This window comes from Rattus norvegicus, chromosome 1 (genome assembly GCF_021556685.1).
Source record: "Rattus norvegicus strain SHRSP/BbbUtx chromosome 1, alternate assembly SHRSP_T2T, whole genome shotgun sequence".
Classification (NCBI taxonomy): domain Eukaryota; kingdom Metazoa; phylum Chordata; class Mammalia; order Rodentia; family Muridae; genus Rattus; species Rattus norvegicus.
Genome location: NC_141534.1, coordinates 171,158,917 through 171,179,322, shown reverse-complemented (window position 1 = coordinate 171,179,322; position 20,406 = coordinate 171,158,917). Strand labels below are relative to the sequence as shown.

Below are 20,406 nucleotides of genomic sequence, written 5' to 3'. Positions count from 1 at the left end.
CATGTGCTGCCACCACCCATGGTGAAAAGTTCTCTAATAATCCAAGAAATCAGAGTTTTAGGTACTTCTCCACACTCTGACACATCAGGTATCTGCAAAAACCAAGTTCCTGAAAGGATGTGAAATAACAATGCCATTGAACTAGAAACTATTAATATTAATTTTAACACTAAAACCTGTCTACCTTGTAAAACCTGTCCCATGTTGGGGGCAATACAAAGCAAATAGAATGGCTTTTTCAGCAATAGTGCTATGGTAGAAATTCTTATGAGGGCTGGGCACTATCTGGGAAGGCTAGCTGTTAGCAAGCTGTAGCGCACTGTGCAAGTTTCTGGGAGTGAAAAGTTCCTTCAGACTCTGAAATTACATTTTGTCATGTCTTGATATTGGCTGATACTGGAGATTCTGGTTCACATCTACTAAATAGTGCAGGTGCAGAGTGACCTAGGTAGTCATTTTACCTCTTTCCAGCTCCTTTTGAGATGGCATTCTAGGCAGGCAAATCCTTGTCTGAGTTTTTTTTTTTTTCCATCTTGATTAACTTGAGTATTTCTTATTTACATTTCAATTGTTATTTCCCTTCCTGGTTTCCGGGCCAACATCCCCCTAACCCCTCCCACTCCCCTTCTATATGGGTGTTCCCCTCCCCATCCTCCCCCTATTACTACCCTCCCCCCAACAATCACGCTCACTGGGGGTTCAGCCTTAGCAGGACCAAGGGCTTCCCCTTCCACTGGTGCTTTTACTAGGGTATTCATTGCAACCTATGAGGTCAGAGTCCAGGGTCAGTCCATGTATAGTCTTTGGGTAGTGGCTTAGTCCTGGAAGCCTTGTCTGAGTTTTTTGGTCACTGGAAATTCTAGAGCTAGGAAAAAAAGGTTTGTGTGTGTGTGTGTGTGTGTGTGTGTGTGTGAGAGAGAGAGAGAGAGAGAGAGAGAGAAAGAGAGAGAGAGAGAGAGAGAGGAGAGTGAGTTATTAGTAATGACACAAACCTAACACATCTCTAGCTGAAACATGACCCCTCTCACACAGTTTTATAGTAGTTAAATCATATTTAGATCTAGATTCAAAGAGCTGCTGTTGTTTCTTTTAACCCAGGCACCAGCCTCTGAGTTGAGACTACAGTATTCTTTTTAAAAAATCACCTTTTAAATATCTGTGCTTACTTGCGTATGTGTACTACCTGTTCAGAGACCAGAAGTTGCCATGGATCCTTGGAGCTGGAGTTATTGCCAGTTGTGAGGAGCCTGAAACTGGTGCTGGGAACTGAACTTGGGTTCTCTCTGAAAAGGCAACAGTCCCTCTAAACCATGTTGCAATCCTCCTGGTACCACCCATCTCTCTCCTTCCCCCAACCCCCAGTTTATTTTCTGATAGCAGTTATCTGCTCTCAGATCTGGAATATACTACCCTTAGAACAATATAGACAGATTACCTGGGATCTGGGACCTTGGAAAACAAGGATCCCATTGAAACTGTGAGCTGATTACACATTTTAATTACCCACCTTCATTCTGTTCAGATAGAACACAGGGCCTCAGCTGGACCATGAAGAACATACAGTAATTTAGTGTAGGGGTAGAGACCAGAATGAGTGCTTCCTTAGCTAATTCTTAGACCTTACTTTCTTACTCAACCACTATTATTTGTCGAGCTTAGTGTTAGGATTTCAAGAAGTTTATGTGAAATATGTTTCTGGACAACTGACATGACTCCCCCCCCCCAATCCTCTAGCCCCCAATTGGGTGCTTCAATCAAAATCATGAGGAAAACCCAACCTCAGGCAGGTGGCAGACTTCTGCCCTGCCCCCATTCAGATGTACCTTTCAACTGTGACCTCATCACTGACACCATATCCCCTAAAGATTGCCAAAGAGAGGATCAGCTGCCTCCCGCTATGGGAGCCAGGTGACTGTAGGGCTACACTGGCAGGGGGGACCTGCAGGACGTAGGTGAAAGGACATCACCGAACACCTACTGGTCCCTTAACCCAGGTGTGCTCAGTGCCACATCAAAGCTTCCGCAGGTGTGTACTCCACTGTACCTTCACCTAACCCTGCATACTCTTCCTCAGGAAATATGGCACGGGCTAGGGAAGAAGCAGGGGACAGTCAGCTGGTGTCTGGTAGAGAGTCATCTTCACGTATCATCAGAGTGTCTGTCAAGACCCCACAGGACTGCCAGGAGTTTTTCCTGGCAGAAAATAGCAACGTCCACCGCTTTAAGAAGCAAATCTCCAAATACCTTCACTGTGACACTGACCGATTGGTGCTCATCTACACTGGGAAGATCCTCCAGGATCAAGACATACTGAGCCAGCGTGGCATTCTTGATGGCTCTACAGTCCATGCAGTAGTGAGGTCTCGTTTGAAAGGGTCAGCCTGTACAGGAACTCTGGCAGGCCCTACAGGCCACTGTACACACCGTTCAGAACCATCAGTCAAGCTTGGCCGGCTGGCTCGGAGCTCACCAGACCTAGCTGATTTCTTCAGCCAGCTTGTTCAACTGCTGCCTGCGGCACCTGAGTCTGTGGTGCAATTCTTGGAAGACCCTCTTATTCAAGGACTGGCAAATGAGAAACAAGCCAATGGCGTACACATTCCCGAGTCCTCAAAGACGGTACAGAAACGGGACCCAGCTCTCAAATTTCCGGAAACCTTTCAGAAGCCTGTGCAACAGCAGGAAGTCCTGCAGGAACACAAGCAGAGACTCGAGGCCCTGAAAGCCGTGCCAGGGGGTGACAACGCTATGCATCCCAGCTGCTCTGATATCCAGCAGGCCATGCTCTCCACTCTGGCCTCATTGGTGGCTTCTAAAGGCCACATTTCAGGCTCAGACCTGTGTAGAGGAGAAGCCAACAATGCTCACAGCAGTTTAGATACTACCACCATTCCAGCCACTTCTGCTCCGGTCAGGACCTTGGCACAAGAGGTCAGTACAGGAGGAGTTACCCAGGTCAAAGGCCTAGTTTCAAGTCAGGCTGGTTCAGGATGCCGACAAGGTACGCTAGACTTACACCCAAGCTCAGAGACCCCCTCCCAAGAGAGCCAGCAGCCAGTGGAGAAAGTCCCTCTAACCAATCAGCTGAGACTCTCACCCTCTGTTCTGCGCCGAGCCTTGACTGTCCTGCAACAGAATCCATCTCTCGCACACCAGCTGGCAACTGGCAGCCCCCTACTACATCATATACCGCTTCTCCCCATCCTCACCAACCCCCGAGCACTGCAGGCATTGCTACAGATAGAGGAAGGCCTAATGATACTGTCCAGGGAGGTGCCTGAGCTGGGACCGTTGTTTCGGGAGTCAGCTAAACCACGTGGGGCTAGAGGAGCCCAAGAAACTAGGGGTAGAAGACAAGCCCATAGAGAAGATACCTCACAACATTCCTTGGCCTTTCTTCAGCTCTTCCATTCCTTGGCCAGTGCCTGTTCCCAATCTACCCAAACTGCACTGCCCGCATCCCCCTTCACTGAAGATCGGTACCAGCAAGAACTGGAGGAACTGAAGGCCTTGGGTTTTGCTAACCATGATGCAAACCTGCAGGCCCTTGTAGCCACAGATGGAGATATCCATGCAGCCATTGAGAAGCTTCTAGGGGCTCCGCAGGACTAGTCTTTCCATCCGATGTTCACGATTGCACCATTCTGTGGAGAGGGAGGAAAAGGGAGAAGGGGATGGAAGGCACTTATTTTAGAAATTCCTCTTCCTCGGATTATGAGCACATTTGGACAGCCCTTCTCTCACTGCCCAAACCTGTTCTACATTAAAGAAGATTGCTTGGAGCTTCTGTGTGTTCTAGATTGGGGATTGGGTGGGCAGCATAGTCTTACTTGGGGATAGACTTGTATATCGCTCTGACAGCATGCTTCACTTATTTTCATGTCTCTAACCCAAGAATCCATGTTTCGGACAGAACACAGGGTTGAGGAGATAGCTCAGTGGATAATGGGAAAAGCGTTTTCATAGGCCAGCATGATGATTGAGTTCAAATCCCAAGCACCCATGGAAAAGCCTGGTAGAGGGGTGCATCTCTAACCCTAGCATTAGGCAATGGGATGGGGAAAGAGGAGAATGTTGGGAGCTCACTGTCCAGTTAAGTCTAGTCAATCAATGATCTCCATGTTCACTCTCAAAATATAAGGTGGAAAGCAGAAGAGGAAGACACCTGTTATCAACCTCTGATTTACACACACACACACACACACACACACACACACACACACACACACACACACAGATAGATATACAAAAATAGGGTGGATAAATCCTGAGAATTTTGATGCTTTTACTCACCCTCACTCAACATCCACATCTCCTAGCATTTCCATCAACTATTAGTTACTTCCATAGTGACAGAATTCTGTTAGTCTCCTAAGAAACCATGACCTAAGACCTCCTGAAACCACGCCTTTGCCCAAAAGTTTCTGTCTGGAGTGTGTTTGACTTTTAACTTCCTTCAGAACCCACCTAACCTTAGGATCCTTTTCTTTGAGGTTAATCTCTTTCAAAAGGACAATCTCCCTCCTCCACAGGATTCTTCCTTTTCTCCTGCAAAATGCTTGTCTCAACTGCCCTGTCAGATACTTGTCTATATCTGCAGTTCTTGCCTCTGAATTTTTACATATCTCCCTTTCAGGGGCAAAATTTAATGAATATTTATAGTTAGGGTGTTACCCCTATAAGATACAGAAGCTTTTTCAAATTTTATTTATAGTTTGACCTATAGAGCCTTGTTTCTATGACAAATGTACTTCCTTTAATTATTTTTAAGAACTCAACTCATCAACAGTGCTTTAATAGTGGAGTATGTTGTTCCAGATCTTTTAGAATTTATACCTCAGAAGTTTAGCCCTTTTCATAACCACAGTTCTGGTTCTCTTGTTGGAAGATTCCACAAGCTCCAGAGTATTCACAGTTTAAGAACAACCATGTTGCAGGAACAAAGGCAACTGACAAGCAAGATAAGGGAGAAGTGAAGAGACAATGAAAAGCTCAGAACTGGGAAAGGGAGTTAATGCCTGTGCTAAAATAAATCTATTATGTAACATTAGTGCTGGAATGGGATGACATTTTTAGGACTTAGAGAAGTATACTTGGCAGAATAGGATAGATGGAATCTCACACTGAACATGTTTAAATATATCAACCTATGTGGTTATCCACTTTAAAAACTGTTTACTAAAACAAATAATCATATACTGAAGTAACACAGATAATATGGAGGGTATTAAACTGGTGGACAGGGAGTTGTGTTCTAGACGGTAAACCATGATACGCATGCACATACATTTCTATCATCACGCAACAGAGGCACAGATTAACGCATTCTTGTTCAATAGCATCCTTCTATTGACTGTCCATTGTGTGGAATACTTAGAATATTGGGCTAACAAGTATCCATTATTGCCACACTTTCTGGCGGCAATGGCATCTATAGGACTTAGCAAATATTTCTCAAAGTTTACATGTGTCTACTTCACATGTAATACTTGTCACACAGAGCTTCTCTCTCTTTTTTGTGCATCTCCAAAAGCTCTCCAATCTCTACCCAAAATTCAACTGGAACATAACAGTGAGTTGTGTCTAGGATCCTTACTGAGTGCTTCGTCTTCTCAAATCTCATCCTTCCAGCACTGGCATCTCATTTTATAGTGCTTATTCAAAGAAAAGTTAACAAGCTTAGGGAGAGAGGAAGGCAGAGAAAACTGAATTCCCCTCATCCACTGTTGCTGCCAGCCTCTTGTGATTGCTGAGACATCATCTTGTTGCTAACTCAATATGGGTCTGGAGACCTGAGGACCAAGGGAATCCCTCATTTGGAGCCATTAGAACCTACAGGGGAGTGTGGAGAAGTGACAGGCATGATTATTGCACATTAGATGTATACATTCCAAACCCAGAGTCCTGTGTCTTGGCATGAAGAACATGTCAGCATACTCTCAAGGTAGGTTAGGTATAGGTCAGAGATGTACTAAGTCTGGTTTCCATCGACATAGTGAAATTCATAAAACCCTCTTTGTCCTTGCTTCTTTTGTGTGTGTGTGGGGTACGGTTTTTTTTCTCTTGTACATTTCAGTTTTAGAAACATTTATCTACATTTCACCTCCAGTCTGGATTTGCTCTTCCTTGTTTCAGAAGTCAGCCATGCTAGAGTCATTGTGGTCTCCTAACAGACAAATCCAGTCAGTTACTAGTGTTCATATCTCCATTTTCCAATCTTCACTGTATTCTTTGAATGGCCTCACACCGTTTGTTTTCACAGGGGCTATGTAGATAATAGCATCATTTTGCCTATTCATAGGTTTAGTTGAAGAATTTACATCCCATTTCAGTGAGAAAAAAGGCTGATATCCAACATGCCCAAATCCTATTTGTACATGTTAGAAATACATAATAATCTTGGCATTGTGGTTTGGGTTGTTTTCTGACCTGTACTCCTCTCAATGAGATTCTAAACTTTTGAAGACAGAAAAGGATGCGGTCCATTCCTCTGTCTCAAGACAAGGCTCATATCTGTAGTTTTCTGAAAACCTGTCCCTATTCCATTTTTTCCCCATTTTCCAGAAAAGAAGGAAGGAAGGAAGGGAGTAAGGGAAAGGAAGGAGGAAGATGAAGAAGAGGAAGAGGAGGAAAAAATAAAAAATAATAAACAAAACAACGACAAAAAGAAAATAGCAATTTTTTTTTTTCTAAACAAATACTTTGCAAGCTTGTAGGTACCCTAATGTCCCACACCAACATTTCTTCCTCCCTCACGTCTTCTTAATTGGCTAAAAATTCTGAGAGTGCCTTAAAAAAATCAGGTTTTAAAAATGTCATTCTCTGAAGGAATCAGAGAAAGAACTGGAAGATCTCGAAGGGGCTTGAGACCCCTTATGAACAACAGTGCCAAGCAACCAGAGCTTCCAGGGACTAAGCCACTACCTAAAGACTATACATGGACTGACCCTGGACTCTGACCTCATAGGTAGCAATGAATATCCTAGTAAGAGCACCAGTGCAAGGGGAAGCCCTGGGTCCTGCTAAGACTGAACCCCCAGTGAACTAGATTGTTGGGGGGAGGGCGGCAATGGGGGGAGGATGGGGAGGGGAACATCCATAAAGAAGAGGAGGGTGAGGGATTAGGGGGATGTTTGCCTGGAAAGTGGGAAAGGGAATAACACTCGAAATGTAAATAAGAAATACTCAAGTTAATAAAAAAATGTCATTCTCAGGCTGGAGGGATGGCTTTGCGGTTAAGAGCACTGCCTGTTCTTCCAGAGGTCCTGAGTTCAATTCCCAGCAACCACATAGTGGCTCACAACTATGTGTAATGGGATCTGATGCCCTCTTCTGACCTGCAGGCATGTGTGTAAGCGGAAAGCTGTATGTAATAAATCTTAAAAAAATTAAAAAAAATCATCCTCATTGCTGCTATGCTGTCCAAATTGACTACTGCGAGATTAAGTAACAGGGTTATTCTCTAAAGAGAACGCATTTGGTAGATAATAGCAGAGCATCGCAGTGGGGGTGTCCTTGCCTTTGTAAATTCTGAGTGTATTGACCCAAACAAGAGCAACGGGTGTCTTCAAAAATAAAACAAGGAGAATTTTACAGTTGTTTGAGCCCCCCACACCCCCGCCCAAAAAAAACCACTGAAACAAAATGTAGTTACAGGAACTGTATCTCAAGAATTGACTTCCGACTCCCAGTGGAGACTATTATGTGAGCGTTCTACATAGCAAGACACACTTGGAAAGTTCTTGGTAAGTTTGGGTTGCAAGTATATATGTCTAAGAGCCTTTCACAGGGTGTCTTATTTCTTTACCATAGACCTGTGTGTGTGTAAGTCTGTCCCCTTCATCTCCCTACTCTACTTTGCTTAGGTTTGACATATTGCTTTATTTGCGTGGTGACAATATTCACATTAGTACTCTAGCATTTAAGCAGTCCTGTTGTAATCACTCTTTAGATTCCCATCACATCTTTATTCTCAGTACGGCCACCATACTGAGCCTTTTACACAAAAAGACAAATTAAGTAGAGTTATAAAGGCAGGGCACAGGCACAGAGAAAACCCACTGTTTCCCCAAAGTAACATGGTTTGTGATTCACATAGATGTAGGAACCCAAACTTTATTTCTTGCTGTTTTGCTGCTTCACAGCCAGGATCATCGGGTTTCATAAAGTGAGCCTTGTCTTCAGACAGAGGAATGGGCAGCATCTTTCTGTATCTTCAGAAGTTTAGAATTTCATTGAGAGAGGAACAGCTTAGAAAGCAAATCACGGTGATAGGATGATTATATATTTCCAACAAGAATAAGCAGAATTCTTTTTCTTAAAGTTTTTTTTTCATTCTTCTCTCATGTAATGTATCCTTACTACAGTTTCTCTTCTCTCCATTCCTCCAAGTTCCCCACCAACCTCCCCTCTTCTCTCAGGTCCACTCCTCCTCAATTTCCTTCTAGAAAAAAGCTGACCTCCCCAGGGATATCAACTGAACATGATCTGACAAGTAGTTAGAATAAGGCTAGCTATCAACCCTCACATAAAGGCTGAGTTAGGCATCCCAATAGGAAGGAAAGGGTCCCGTGAGCATATGAAAGAGTCAGAGATACCCTTCTCCCACTGTTAGGAGTCCCACAAAAATGCCAAGCTAAGAACCATATCACATATGCAAAGGACCTAGAACAGATGCACACGGTCTTCACAATTGCCTGTTCACTCTTTGTGAGCCCCTAAGAGCCCTGCTTAGTTGATTCTATGAGACATGTTCTCCTGATATCATTGACCCCCCTGGCTGCTATACCCTCCCTCTTTTCTGGAGTACCTAGAACTCTGAGGGGAGAGACCCGATTGAAATCTGCAATTTGGGCTTTCTCTGAGAGTAGATTTTTTAAAATTATTGCTAATATTTAAAATCCTGGGGCTGGAGAAACTGCTCAGTGGCTAAGAGCACTGACAGGTCTTCCAGAGGTCCTGAGTTCAATTCTCAGCAACCACATGGTGGCTCACAACCATCTGTAATGGAATCTGATGCCCTTTTCTGGTGAGTCTGAAGACAGCTACAGTGTACTTTATACATGAAATAAATATTTTTTTAAATTTTTTTATCTAAGATCCCTCCCTCCCTTTGAGAACTGAGAGTATCTAACCTCCCAGGTCTCTGGTAAATTCTAGAGGGTTTCCCCACCTCCTACCTCCCAAGCTTGCCTGTTTCCTTCCTTCCTTCCTTCCTTCCTTCCTTCCTTCCTTCCTTCCTTCCTTCCTTCCTTTCTTTTTTTTTACTGTAGCATAATATGGAGAGATGACTCAGTGAATAAAATTACTTTCTGTTCTTTTTTTCCATCTTTATTAACTTGAGTATTTCTTTTTTCCCCCATCTTTATTAACTTGGGTATTTCTTATTTACATTTCGATTGTTATTCCCCTTCCTGGTTTCATGGCCAACATCCCCCTAACCCCTCCACCTCCCCTTCTGTATGGGTGTTCCCCTCCCCATCCTCCCCCCATTACCACCCTCCCCCCCAACAATCACATTCACTGGGGGTTCAGTCTTGGCAGGACCAAAGGCTTCCCCTTACACTGGTGCTCTTACTAGGCTATTCATTGCTACCTATGAGGTTGGAGCCCAGGGTCAGTCCATGTATAGTCTTTGGATAGTGGCTTAGTCCCTGGAAGCTCTGGTTGGTTGGCATTGTTGTTTATATGGGGTCTCAAGCCCCTTCAAGCTCTTTCAGTCCTTTCTAAGATTCCTTTAACGGGGGTCCCGTTCTCAGTTCAGTGGTTTGCTGCTGGCATTCGCCTATGTATTTGCTGTATTCTGGCTGTGTCTCTCAGGAGAGATCTACATCCGGTTCCTGTCAGCATGCACTTCTTTGCTTCATCCATCTTATCTAGTTTGGTGGATGTATATGTATGGGCCACATGTGGGGCAGGCTCTGAATGGGTGTTCCTTCTGTCTCTGTTCTAAACTTTGCCTCCCTATTCCCTCCCAAGGGTATTCTTGTTCCCCTTTTAAAGAAGGAGTGAAGCATTCGCATTGTTTCCATTCTTTCTGCTGGCCCTCGGGACTTCAGTCCTGTTCCCAGTGCATCCCCCATCTCCCAATACCTGATCATGTTCCCCTCTTCTCTCCCTGTCCCTTTTCCCACCCATGTCCCTCCCTCCCTCCCCCTCCTGTGATTGCTTTCTTCTCCCTCCCAAATGGGATTGAAGGATCCTCACTTGGGTCCTTTGACTTGATAGCTTTCTTGACTTCTGTGGATTGTATCCTGGGTATTCTGTACTTTTTTGTCTAATATCCACTAATCAGTGATTGAATATCATGTGTGTCCTTTTGGGTCTGAGTAACCTCACTCAGGATGATCATCCCACCTTCAGTAGAAAGACAGGGCATCAAGTGAAGGGATGGGGTTGCCATCCCACAGCCAAAACTCTCACCCAGAATTGTTCCCGTTTGAAAGAATTTCAGGAACAAAAATAGAGAAGAGCCTGAGGAAAAGGAGGTCCAGTGACAGCCCCAATTGGGATCTAGCTCAAGGAGAGGCCTCAAGGCCTGACATTATTACTGATGGTATGGTGTGCTTACAAACAGGAGCCTATCATGAATGTCTATTGAAAGGCCCAACAAGCTGCTGAAAGAGTCAGATGCAGATATTTACACCCTACCAATGGACAGAAGCTGGTGAGCCCTGTGGTTGAATTAGGGAAAAATTAGAAGAAGCTGAGGAGGAGGGCTCTCCTATAGGAGGACCAGCAGTCTCAACTAATCTGGACCCCAGGATCTCTCAGACACTGAGCCACCAACCAGGCAACATGCATCAGCTGAGATGAGGCCCCTGACACATATACAGCAGAGGACTGTCTGGTCTGGCCTCAGTCGGAGAAGATGCACCTAAGCCTCGAAGACTTGGAGCCCCAGGGAGTGGGGAGGTCTGCTAGTGTGTGTGTGTGTGTGTGTGTGTGTGTGTGTGTGTGTGTACATTCCTCTTGGAGATGGGGGAGGAGGTGTGGGATGTGGAACAGTCTGAGGGTGAAGCAGGACAGGGATAACATCTGGACTGTTAAAAAAGATTAAAGAATAAATTAAAAACAAAAATATTTTATTATTTACATTCCAGTCATTGCTCTCCCTAATTCCCCCTCCGACAGTTCCTCATTCCATTCCTCCTTCCCCTTGCTTCTGAGAGGGTGCTTCTACCACCCACCAGTCTCCCCATTCCCTGGGGCCTCAAGTCTCTCCAGGATTAAGCACATCTTTCTCCCACTGAGGCCAGATCAGGTAGACAAATGTGACAGTGGCCTTGGGCCAGCCTTTATATGCTTCTGGTTGGTGGCTCAGTCTCTGGGAGCTCCCTGGGGTCTGGTTTACTTGAGATTATTGGACTTCCTATAGGGTCGCTCTACCTTTCAGCTTCTTGAGTCCTTTCCCTAATTCAACTATGGGTTCATGACTTCAGTTCAATGACTGGGTGTAAGTGTCTGTTTTTGCTGGTAGTGACTCTCAGAGGACAGCTATGCCAGGCTCCTGTTGGTAAGCACATCATAACATAGTAGTGTCAGACCTTTTTTCCCTCCCCCCATGAGATGGATTTCAAGTTGGGCCAGTCACTGGATCTCCTTTCTTTCAGTCTCTTCTTCATTTTTGTCCCTGTAGTTCTCTTAGACAGGAACAATTCTAGGTCAGGACGTTTGACTCTGGGTTAATAACCATGTCTATTTGAGACCCTGTCTATTTACTGGAAGTGGACTTTTTTAGTTCCCTTCCCCAGTACTGGGCATTTTGGCTCTGGTCACTCTCAGTGAGTCTTGAGAGTATATTACTTCTGCGTCTCTGGTATTGTCTAGAGAGCCCCCCATCTCCCACTCCCTGTTTATTTCTACTCATTCTCTTGGTCATCTGGGCTTCTCTCCTGTCTTCTTCCCCCACTTCTGATCCTGTTCCCTTTCTCCCCTCCCACCTCCCTTCTCCCACCCAGGTCCCGTCCTCCCTCTGCCTCTCACGAGTATTTCCTTCCCCCTTCTAAGTGGGGTTGAAGTCTTGTTACTTGGGCATTTCTGCTTGTTACACTTCTTAGGCTCTGTAGCTTGTATCCTAGGTATTCTGTACATTTTAGCTAATATCTGTTTATTAGTGAATAAATATCATGCATGTCAGACCCGTTTGGATCTGAGTTACCTAACTCAGAATGATATTTTCTAGTTCCATTCATTTGCCTGCACAATTCACGATGTTCTCATTTTAAACAGCTGAATAATACTGACAAATCAGCAGATTGGGAAAAAAAAAACCTTCACTAACCCTACATCTGACTGAGGGCTAATATCCAAAATATATAAAGAACCCAAGAAGTTAATCTCCAAAAACCCAAAACTCAATTAAAAAAAATGGGTACAAAGCTAAACAGAGAATTCACAACAGAATAGCTGAGAAGCACTTAAAGAAATCAAAGTCCTTAGTCATCATAGAAATGCAACTCAAAATGACCCTGAGGTTCCACCTCACACCAATCAGAATGGCTAAGATCAAAAACTCAAGTGACAGCACATGCTGTCAGGAGGAATATTCCTCCTTTGCTGGTGGAATAGCAAACTGGTACAACCACTCAGGAAATTAGTCTGGCAGATCCTCAGAAAATTGGAAATAGTTCTATCTGGAGACCCAGCTATACCACTCTTGGGCATATACCCAAAAGATACCCCACAAGGACACATGCTCCACCATGTTCATAGCAGCCTTATTTGTAATAGCCAGAAGCTGGAAACAACCCAGATGTCCCCAACTGAAGAGTGGACACAGAAATAAAAAAAGAAATCTTAAAAAAAAAAAAAAACAAATAGGGTACCAAGTCTACAAGTGGGAGGAAAAAGTGGGTCCTAAGGATGTTTTTTAGGGTGAGAGGAAAATGAGAGATTTGCTGTGGTTTCCCCTTGTGATCTTCATGATCTCTACATAAAGAATTTAGAGGAGACATATAAAGTGTAGCATAGAAAATAGGTGCAGCATATTAAAAATGGGGAAACTCTCAATGCTGAGAGTGAACAGAGCACCAGTGGGTCTTTTCTGAGGAATACCCTCTAAAGACTGGATAGTGACCAGAGACTTTACTGCTAACCTACATGCTAGGTAGTCTTTATCTCACAGTCCTCAGAACAGATGGTTTTTCTGTCCAGGTGATGGGTCCACTTGGATTAGCTCCAAAGTAGGAGATGATAGTATATCTTTATTCTTTGTCAGAAAGCCAATGGGCAAATTTAGAATTTCAATTCTCTACCAAGGACCCAAGATAAGACCCATCTTTCTTTCTCTCTCTTTTGATCCCTAATCAGAGTCTTACTGTTTCACTTCTTTTTTTTTTGGTCAGATGCTGTTTACCAAAGGTCTATCTTCAAGCCTTCTGGTGTCTAGCCTGGCTACCTGAGAGTACTAGTTTTTCTTTTTCAAATCCTGCATATACATACTAAAATGTGCATATGCATACTAAGCATAAACAAGACCTCATCAGGTCTGAGTCATGAGAATTGATTCTAGGTGGTCTCCATCTGGGCAAATTAAGAGTGTGAGACCTACAAAGAAAGGAAGGAAGGAAGGAAGAAAGAAAGAGAGGAAGAAAGAAAGAAAGAAAAGGAAAACAAGCACATTCAAAAGCATTGGACCCAAGTTTAGGTTTACTATAAACCGACTTTGTTGATGCCTATATAAGAGTAGGAACTCCTCAGGGTGCCCAGGCACCAGTGTAGCCTGGCTGACTCAGCAGCTGAAGCAGTTACCGCTGCTCTGGGAATGGAGACCTTTGTCTAGCCTCAAAGTTTGGATTCCTTCACTCACAGTTTTAAGGAAGGCTGTTGGGAACAATAAGTTATGGTCACTGGGAAGTGTTACCTCTGGAAACTCTCTTTTGTCAACATCCAACCTCACCTCTCTAACTTCTGTCACAACTGTGTGGGATGCTCCATCACCACCAGCAATTCTGTTACAGTATTAGCTTTTTATTTATTTATTTACTTTTAATTATTTTATTTACTTATATTCCAGCCCCTTCCTCTTTCCTCCTCTACTTCCTCATCCCGCTCCTTTTCCCCCTTGCCTCCAAGAGGGTGTTCCCTCCCCATGTCTTCCCCTTCCCTGGGGCCTCATGTCTCTCGAGGATTAGGTACATCTTTCAAACTGAGGACAGACCAGGCATTTTCCTGTTATATTTGTGCCAGGGAGCCTCAGACCAGCCTGTGTATGCTGCCTGATTGGTGGCTCAGTCTCTGGGAGCTCCCTGGGGTCTGGGTTAGTTGATACTGCTTGTCTTCCTATGACGTCACCAGTCTTCCCCTCAGCTTCTTCAATCTTTCTCCTAATTCAACTGTAAGAGGTGCCCTAGTTCAATCCAATGATTAGGTGTGGGTATCTATATCTGTCTTATTTGGCTGCTGGTAGAGTCTCTCAGAGGACAGCCATGCTAGACTTCTGTCTTCAGTCTCTAATCCATTACTGTCCCTACAGTTCTTTTAGACAGAAACAGTCCCCTAGTTACTGTGGACCTCCTGAGAGGCAGACAGATTGTAGGATGTAGGAGGACATTGGGCTACTGATCTGGCCTGGGTCGGGAATCAGACCAGAAATCTTGTTAGTTCTTTATTAATTCTACATTATACCTGCTGTGATACAGCTTTGAATATTAGTGAACCAACAAAGAAATAATCACTATGTTATTTTGTCATCTCATACAATGAAACACACAGATTTAGATTTTATGAAAAAAGATATTTGAAACATTTTTATTGAAAATTTATATAATATTTTCCAGTCATGCTTTGCTTCCTCACCACATCTTCCCCATCTGCTCTCCCATGCAATCCCACACCTTCTTTCTTTCTCTTTAGAAAACAAACAGGCAAACCAAACTAGAAAAAAAAGAGGGAAAACATAGGAAACACAAACAGACATACAAAAACAAACCTCATAAAAACACAAAACCAGTAACTACAATATACAAACAAAAGTCCAGTCAGATAAAAAATGCACAAGCAAAGCATTATGAGACAAAAACATCTACAAAAACACCAATGAGTTCATTCTGTGTTGGCTGCAAACTGGCGAGCATGGGGCCTACCCTTCACTGTGGTTTATATAGCCAGTGAGCCTCCACTGAAGAAAGCTAATTTTTCCTTTGAAAGCAGATGTCAGTTCGAGATGACTTCTTGTTTAGGGATGGGAGATCAGAAACGTGTAAATCTTCATTAATTTAAAGAGTATTAACTAGATACCACTAACTACTGCCAGTGTGAATTGAGTATTTGCGTTGTTTAAGATAGCACAGCAAGCACTTTTCTAAGGCAGAGCTGAGTAGGTGGGACACACTGATTCCTGGAGTAAGAAGACTAAGAAGCTGAGATTTAAGCTCCTGAATGGCAGGGTCCAGAGCTTATATTATTCCTATTGCAAAAGACTAGATAATATGCTGTCTATGAAAATGTGCAACCTTAGGTCTTTACCTGAATTACAGACTCTTTTTTCTTAAATTTGAACAATAGAGATCATCTATTTGAGCAGCATAGGTGAACTCGTAAATTTGAGAACTGAGATTATTGATAGAACCTGACTCAGCTTTTCTGACTGTCAGTGAGGGGCAACTTCAGGTCTGAAATCAAATAGACCTCAAATCAGAAACCTGGAGAGAGGATGGGAGGAAACTCATTTCACTAGGCATCAACTCCACCTCAAACACCACTTACACATTTCAGATTTGTTCTATAACGTAGTTACGACAATAACTCTGTGAAACATTAATTTTAGCAAAAGAGGTAAAGAAGTTGCTTACTAGTGTTTAGAAAGGTTGTGTACATTTTCATTTTATTTGCTTATTGAACCTTTACAAGCAATGCCCTAAAATTTTTCTTTATTTATTGACATATGAATTTCACACCCCAGTATGAGTTAGATGTTAATGCCACCATTTACATAACTGGCCAAACTAAGGCATGGGGACACTGAGCATGATGTTCAAAGCTACACGATAATCAGAAAAGTTTAAGTTCAGGCACTCTGTCTGGACTTTGAGTCCTAATTGTTACCTGAAGAGGTAAAATGTCAGAACTTAGATTTAAACCATACTAAGTTCATTTTTTAATTTTTCACTGGACTCAAATGATGGCGTCCCTTCACAAAACCCAATCTTTTCATAAGACTGGTAACTGACTTCTTTAGGAAGTTGTACCTACTTGTGTTGCTTAGGGTTATTACTGCTGTGATGAAACACCAAGGCCAAAGCGCCTTGGGGAGGAAAGGATCTACTTCCCTCACAGTTCTATCTGACACTTCGTTACCAGAAGCTGTGAGGTCAGGAACGCAAGCAGGGCAGGAGCTGACGCAAAGGCCACGGCCAAATGCTGCTCACTGGCCTGCTTTCATCACTTTGCTCAGCCTGCTTCCTTATAGAACCCAGGACCTTCAGTCCAGGGGTGGCACCACCCATCATGGCCTGAGTCTTCCCTCATCAATCACGAAGCAGGAAAATGCCTGATGGCTGGATTGTTATGGAGGCATTTTCTCAATCAACTTTCCCATCTCTCAGGTGACTCTGTGTCAAGCTGACATTAGAGTAGTCAGGATATCACTTCTGAGAGAAGAGTGAAAATATCCACCCTCTGGATTATTCAGAATTCCTTTAAAAGTGCCATAAAGATGGTCTGTTTAGTTTGACCATTAACTCTCCCCTTCATCTATCCAATCCTCTTCCTTCCAGAGAGCTGATGATATAATGCCCAGAATATTTTATTTTTCTTATCTCCAATCTCTGCTCAGACTTCATACCAAGTCTTTTCCCAAGTGAAACAGTTTTACAAGCCGACTCCGAATCTCCTTCGTTCTTGCTCCATAGATGATGGGATTGAGTACAGGAGGCACCAGCACATAGAGGTTAGCCAGGAAGATGTGTACATTTTTGGGAACTCGGTTGTGACCAAAACGGTGGGTAAGAAAGGAGAAGAAAGCAGGTATATAGAAAACCAAGATGACACCAAGGTGAGATCCACAGGTACTCAGAGCCTTGTGTTGAGCGTCACGGGATGGGAGACGGAAGACAGCCCGGAGGATGAAGCCATAGGAGATGGCAATGAGGATGGAATCCAGGCCCATGGCCAGCAGAGCCACAGTCAGCCCATAGACAATGTTGACAGTGATGTTGGCACAGGCAAGCCTAGCAATGCCCATATGCTCACAGTATGTGTGAGCCATGACACGGTGACTACAGTAGGGCAGTCGCCTCAGCAAAAAGATGAAAGGGGAGACAATAGCCACACTACGGACTATGCCAGCAAAGATAATTTGGGCTATGACAGTATGGTTGAGGATGGTTGTATATCTCAGTGGGTTGCAGATAGCAACATATCGATCAAAGGCCATGGCAAGGAGAACCGAGGACTCAAGAGCATAGATGGAGTGGACACAAAACATTTGAGCTAGGCATCCACCAAAGGAAATCTCATTAGCATTGAGCCATAAAATAGCCAACATTTTAGGTACAGTGGTGGAGCTGAGAGCCAGGTCAGTGAGTGAGAGAAGGCAGAGGAAGAGGTACATGGGTGCATGAAGGGCACTCTCTGTCCCTATGATAAGGATGAGGGCAGCATTACCAAGCAGAGCTATGAGATACATGACACAGAAAGGGATAGCAATCCAGAGGTGGGCAAACTCCAGCCCTGGGATCCCAGTCAGGAAGAGAGTTACTGGGAGACTGTCGCTCATGTTGGAGCCTGTTGTTCGCCTTGGCACATGCATGGCTCTATCCATGGGGTGACAGCATGCCTGCCCTGAAACATTTGTTATCAGGCTCATTCATGTATTTATAGGCTCAAAAATTGTTCCTCAAGAATCTTTTAAAGCCTTCCCTATTTCCTGTATCATTCATTGATGCTTGTTTCTATATTCAACACAAGGTGTTTGTGCTCTTTAATGAATACTTCCTGACTTGTCTTGTGAAATGTCCTGCATCCCATGTAGAAGCCTTTAGCCTCCTCCCTTGGATGGATATGTCTTACTTCCCATCATTCAGGCCCCCTTACAGCCCCATCATTTTTAGATTTTTACATTTCCACCTCTAAATATTTTTTCTTATTTTAGATAAGTTTCAAGGGGTCTTCTGCCTCTATTTTGCTTATTAGTCATCTTTATACTCTTGCTTTTTTGCTGGGGCCTCTATGTTACTTAATTCGGTCTTATATATTCAGTTCTGAATTGGGTCTTTTCACCCCACCCAATGTCAATATTTAATTTTCTATCACTTCCAGAAAAACTACTTTACTTATTGTCATTTCCTGATGCTACCATAAATTTTTTTTTTGGTGTCTGAACTTCAGACCCTCTTCCCACTTGCCTTGAGATTTCAGTGGTTACACAGGACGGTTTGGGCTGAGCCCTGCTGTTGGCCTGTGGTGACAGAATCTGGCAAGCCGTAATCACTACAAACTTCTTTGCCCTCATTTTGGCTCAGTATAATTCCTGTGCAGGACTTCCAATTATTGCTGCGGGATATCTGCCACCCTGTTATCATCTGTGGCTGAAAGGATTGAGAGTGGTAGGGTGCAAGCCCAGCTTCTCTTCCATCAAGAGACTGTGAAAGCGTGTTAAGCTAGCGTCCCACTTGGATTCACGATGGGACTTCCCTTTCCAACTTTGCCTCTGCCTTTTTTGAGTCTGGATGGTTACTGGGTTTTTGAGGTCTTGTTAGGCAAACATGTTTGGTCAAACTTAGACATTAGTGCAGTAAGTCTGAGCGTTTTGTTTGTTTTTGTTTTTCTTCATTTGGTTTTCCTAACTAAAACCAGTTTTGTTTCGGATTCTGATAAAACAAAACAAAGCAAAACTCTTACCTGTGCAAGAGGCATCCATTTTTGGTGGAGTGTGCTGAATGTTGATATCTGCAAAGGAACGCTGTGTGGGAGCACAGCTACTCTGAGATGTGTTTCATGAATTCTGAGTTGCTTGGGAGAGAAAGAAGAGGTAAAAAGGTTTGACCAGGCAGGATCTGTGCTTGAAGCTTTGTTTGGAGGAGTGGAGAGTGTGTGTCCTTGCAAATCTAGATGGGTTATTCCTGTTGAACTGGAGCCCTTTAAAGTTTTCTGAATTCCCTGTCTTCAAGTCAGCTCTACATTCCAGCCTCTTTGGTCTCCTGGCTCATTGAGTGAGACTATTTATTGATTTGCTCTGCAATGCTCCAGAGTAAAGGCTCAGGTGTCCTCGTCTAAGGAGGTCCCTGCTGTGTACCACTTGAGGGAGAAAGAGAATGTGACATGTTGATAAATGAGGGAAAATTGAGAAAAAATTGCAGTAATTTTTGAAGGGAAGTGGGAATTGTCTTCTGTGTCTGTCCTCTGTCCTCCATTCTGGTTTGTCTTCTCCATTTGACTCTCCCTCCCTTTTTTTTTTTCATTCTGAGGTTTCCTGAATGCCTAGTTATAGTGGTTCACCAGCATTCTATGCTCAGGATGAAAGATTTATGTGAAGAGAGCAGTAAGTGGAGGTGAATGTCATTGTGCTAACAGATGCCACTTAACAGACAAAGAGTCCAGAGATGTGGCTCAGCAGCTGTTCTTCAAGAATACCTGAGCTTGATTCTTGACACCCACATGGCAGCTCACAACTGTAAGTTTAGTTCCAGGGAATGTGATACCCACTTCTCGCTTCTGAGAGAACTACATACATGGGACGCACAAACAAACATGTGGACAAAACATCTATAAACCTAAGGAAAAAATATGCATAGTCAGTGTGCACTAGACCTACATCAGGCCTAAGCCACATGGGGTCCCATTGCTGAGAGGGGAAGTGGATGCCAGCCTCTACCCCAACCCAGAAACTATCTCCAATTGATAACCACTCACACAGGAAACTTGATTTTCCCCAGCCTTCAACCACACTTAAGGGCTGGCTCTATGCCCACCACTAGATGGCCAACACAAAATAAACTCAATGGCATCTTTTGAAGTTTTTTTTCCCCCATACAGGTCTTTGGCAATATTTCAGTTTCCAATTTTGTTTGAAAATGTGTATATTTCTGCATCTATATGTGTTTTCTTGTGGTTTTTCTTTGGTTCTTTTCTTCCCTTCTTTTTTTTTTTTGTTCTATTCTGGCTTGTTTGTATTTTATTTTATGTCATTATCTTTTTAAGTAACTTTTTTTAGTGAGAGAGAGAGAAAGGAGGTGGATTTGGATGGGAGGTGAGGTGATACAAATCTGGAAAGAGTTAAGGGAGGAGAATCATAATCAGAATAGATTATATGGGACAATTCTATTTTCAGTGAAACTAGACAAATGAACAGTTAACGATGAAAGCATGGATTTCATAGCAATGACATCAGAGAACTATGGACAGCATAGGACCTTTCTGAGCATTTCTACTATTGGTACCAGGGTGTATCATGAGCCGGTTCTG

At 43.5% G+C, this 20,406-nt stretch overlaps 2 protein-coding genes across 3 annotated transcripts; one reads left to right on the top strand and one right to left on the bottom strand.

Annotated features, from left to right (window-relative positions):
- Window positions 1-1,905: 1,905 nt before the first annotated feature.
- Ubqln5 (ubiquilin 5) lies at window positions 1,906-3,782 on the top strand. The gene is given in 1 exon segment (NM_001077678.1): window positions 1,906-3,782. A coding segment is annotated over 1 exon segment (1,533 nt). The 5' UTR covers window positions 1,906-2,079; the 3' UTR covers window positions 3,613-3,782.
- Window positions 3,783-16,780: 12,998 nt separating this feature from the next.
- Window positions 16,781-18,862, bottom strand: Or52d1 (olfactory receptor family 52 subfamily D member 1). Of its 2 annotated transcripts, XM_087658715.1 has the most exons (2): window positions 18,844-18,862; window positions 16,781-17,784 (listed from the first exon to the last, which is right to left on the bottom strand). In XM_087658715.1, the coding sequence occupies exons 1-2, from the start codon at window positions 18,860-18,862 to the stop codon at window positions 16,781-16,783; spliced, it is 1,023 nt and encodes a 340-aa protein (XP_087514841.1). The 2 variants fall into 2 exon arrangements, with proteins under 2 accessions (XP_087514841.1, NP_001000165.1); NM_001000165.1 differs by lacking the exon at window positions 18,844-18,862 and having other exon boundaries at window positions 16,781-17,752.
- Window positions 18,863-20,406: the final 1,544 nt, after the last annotated feature.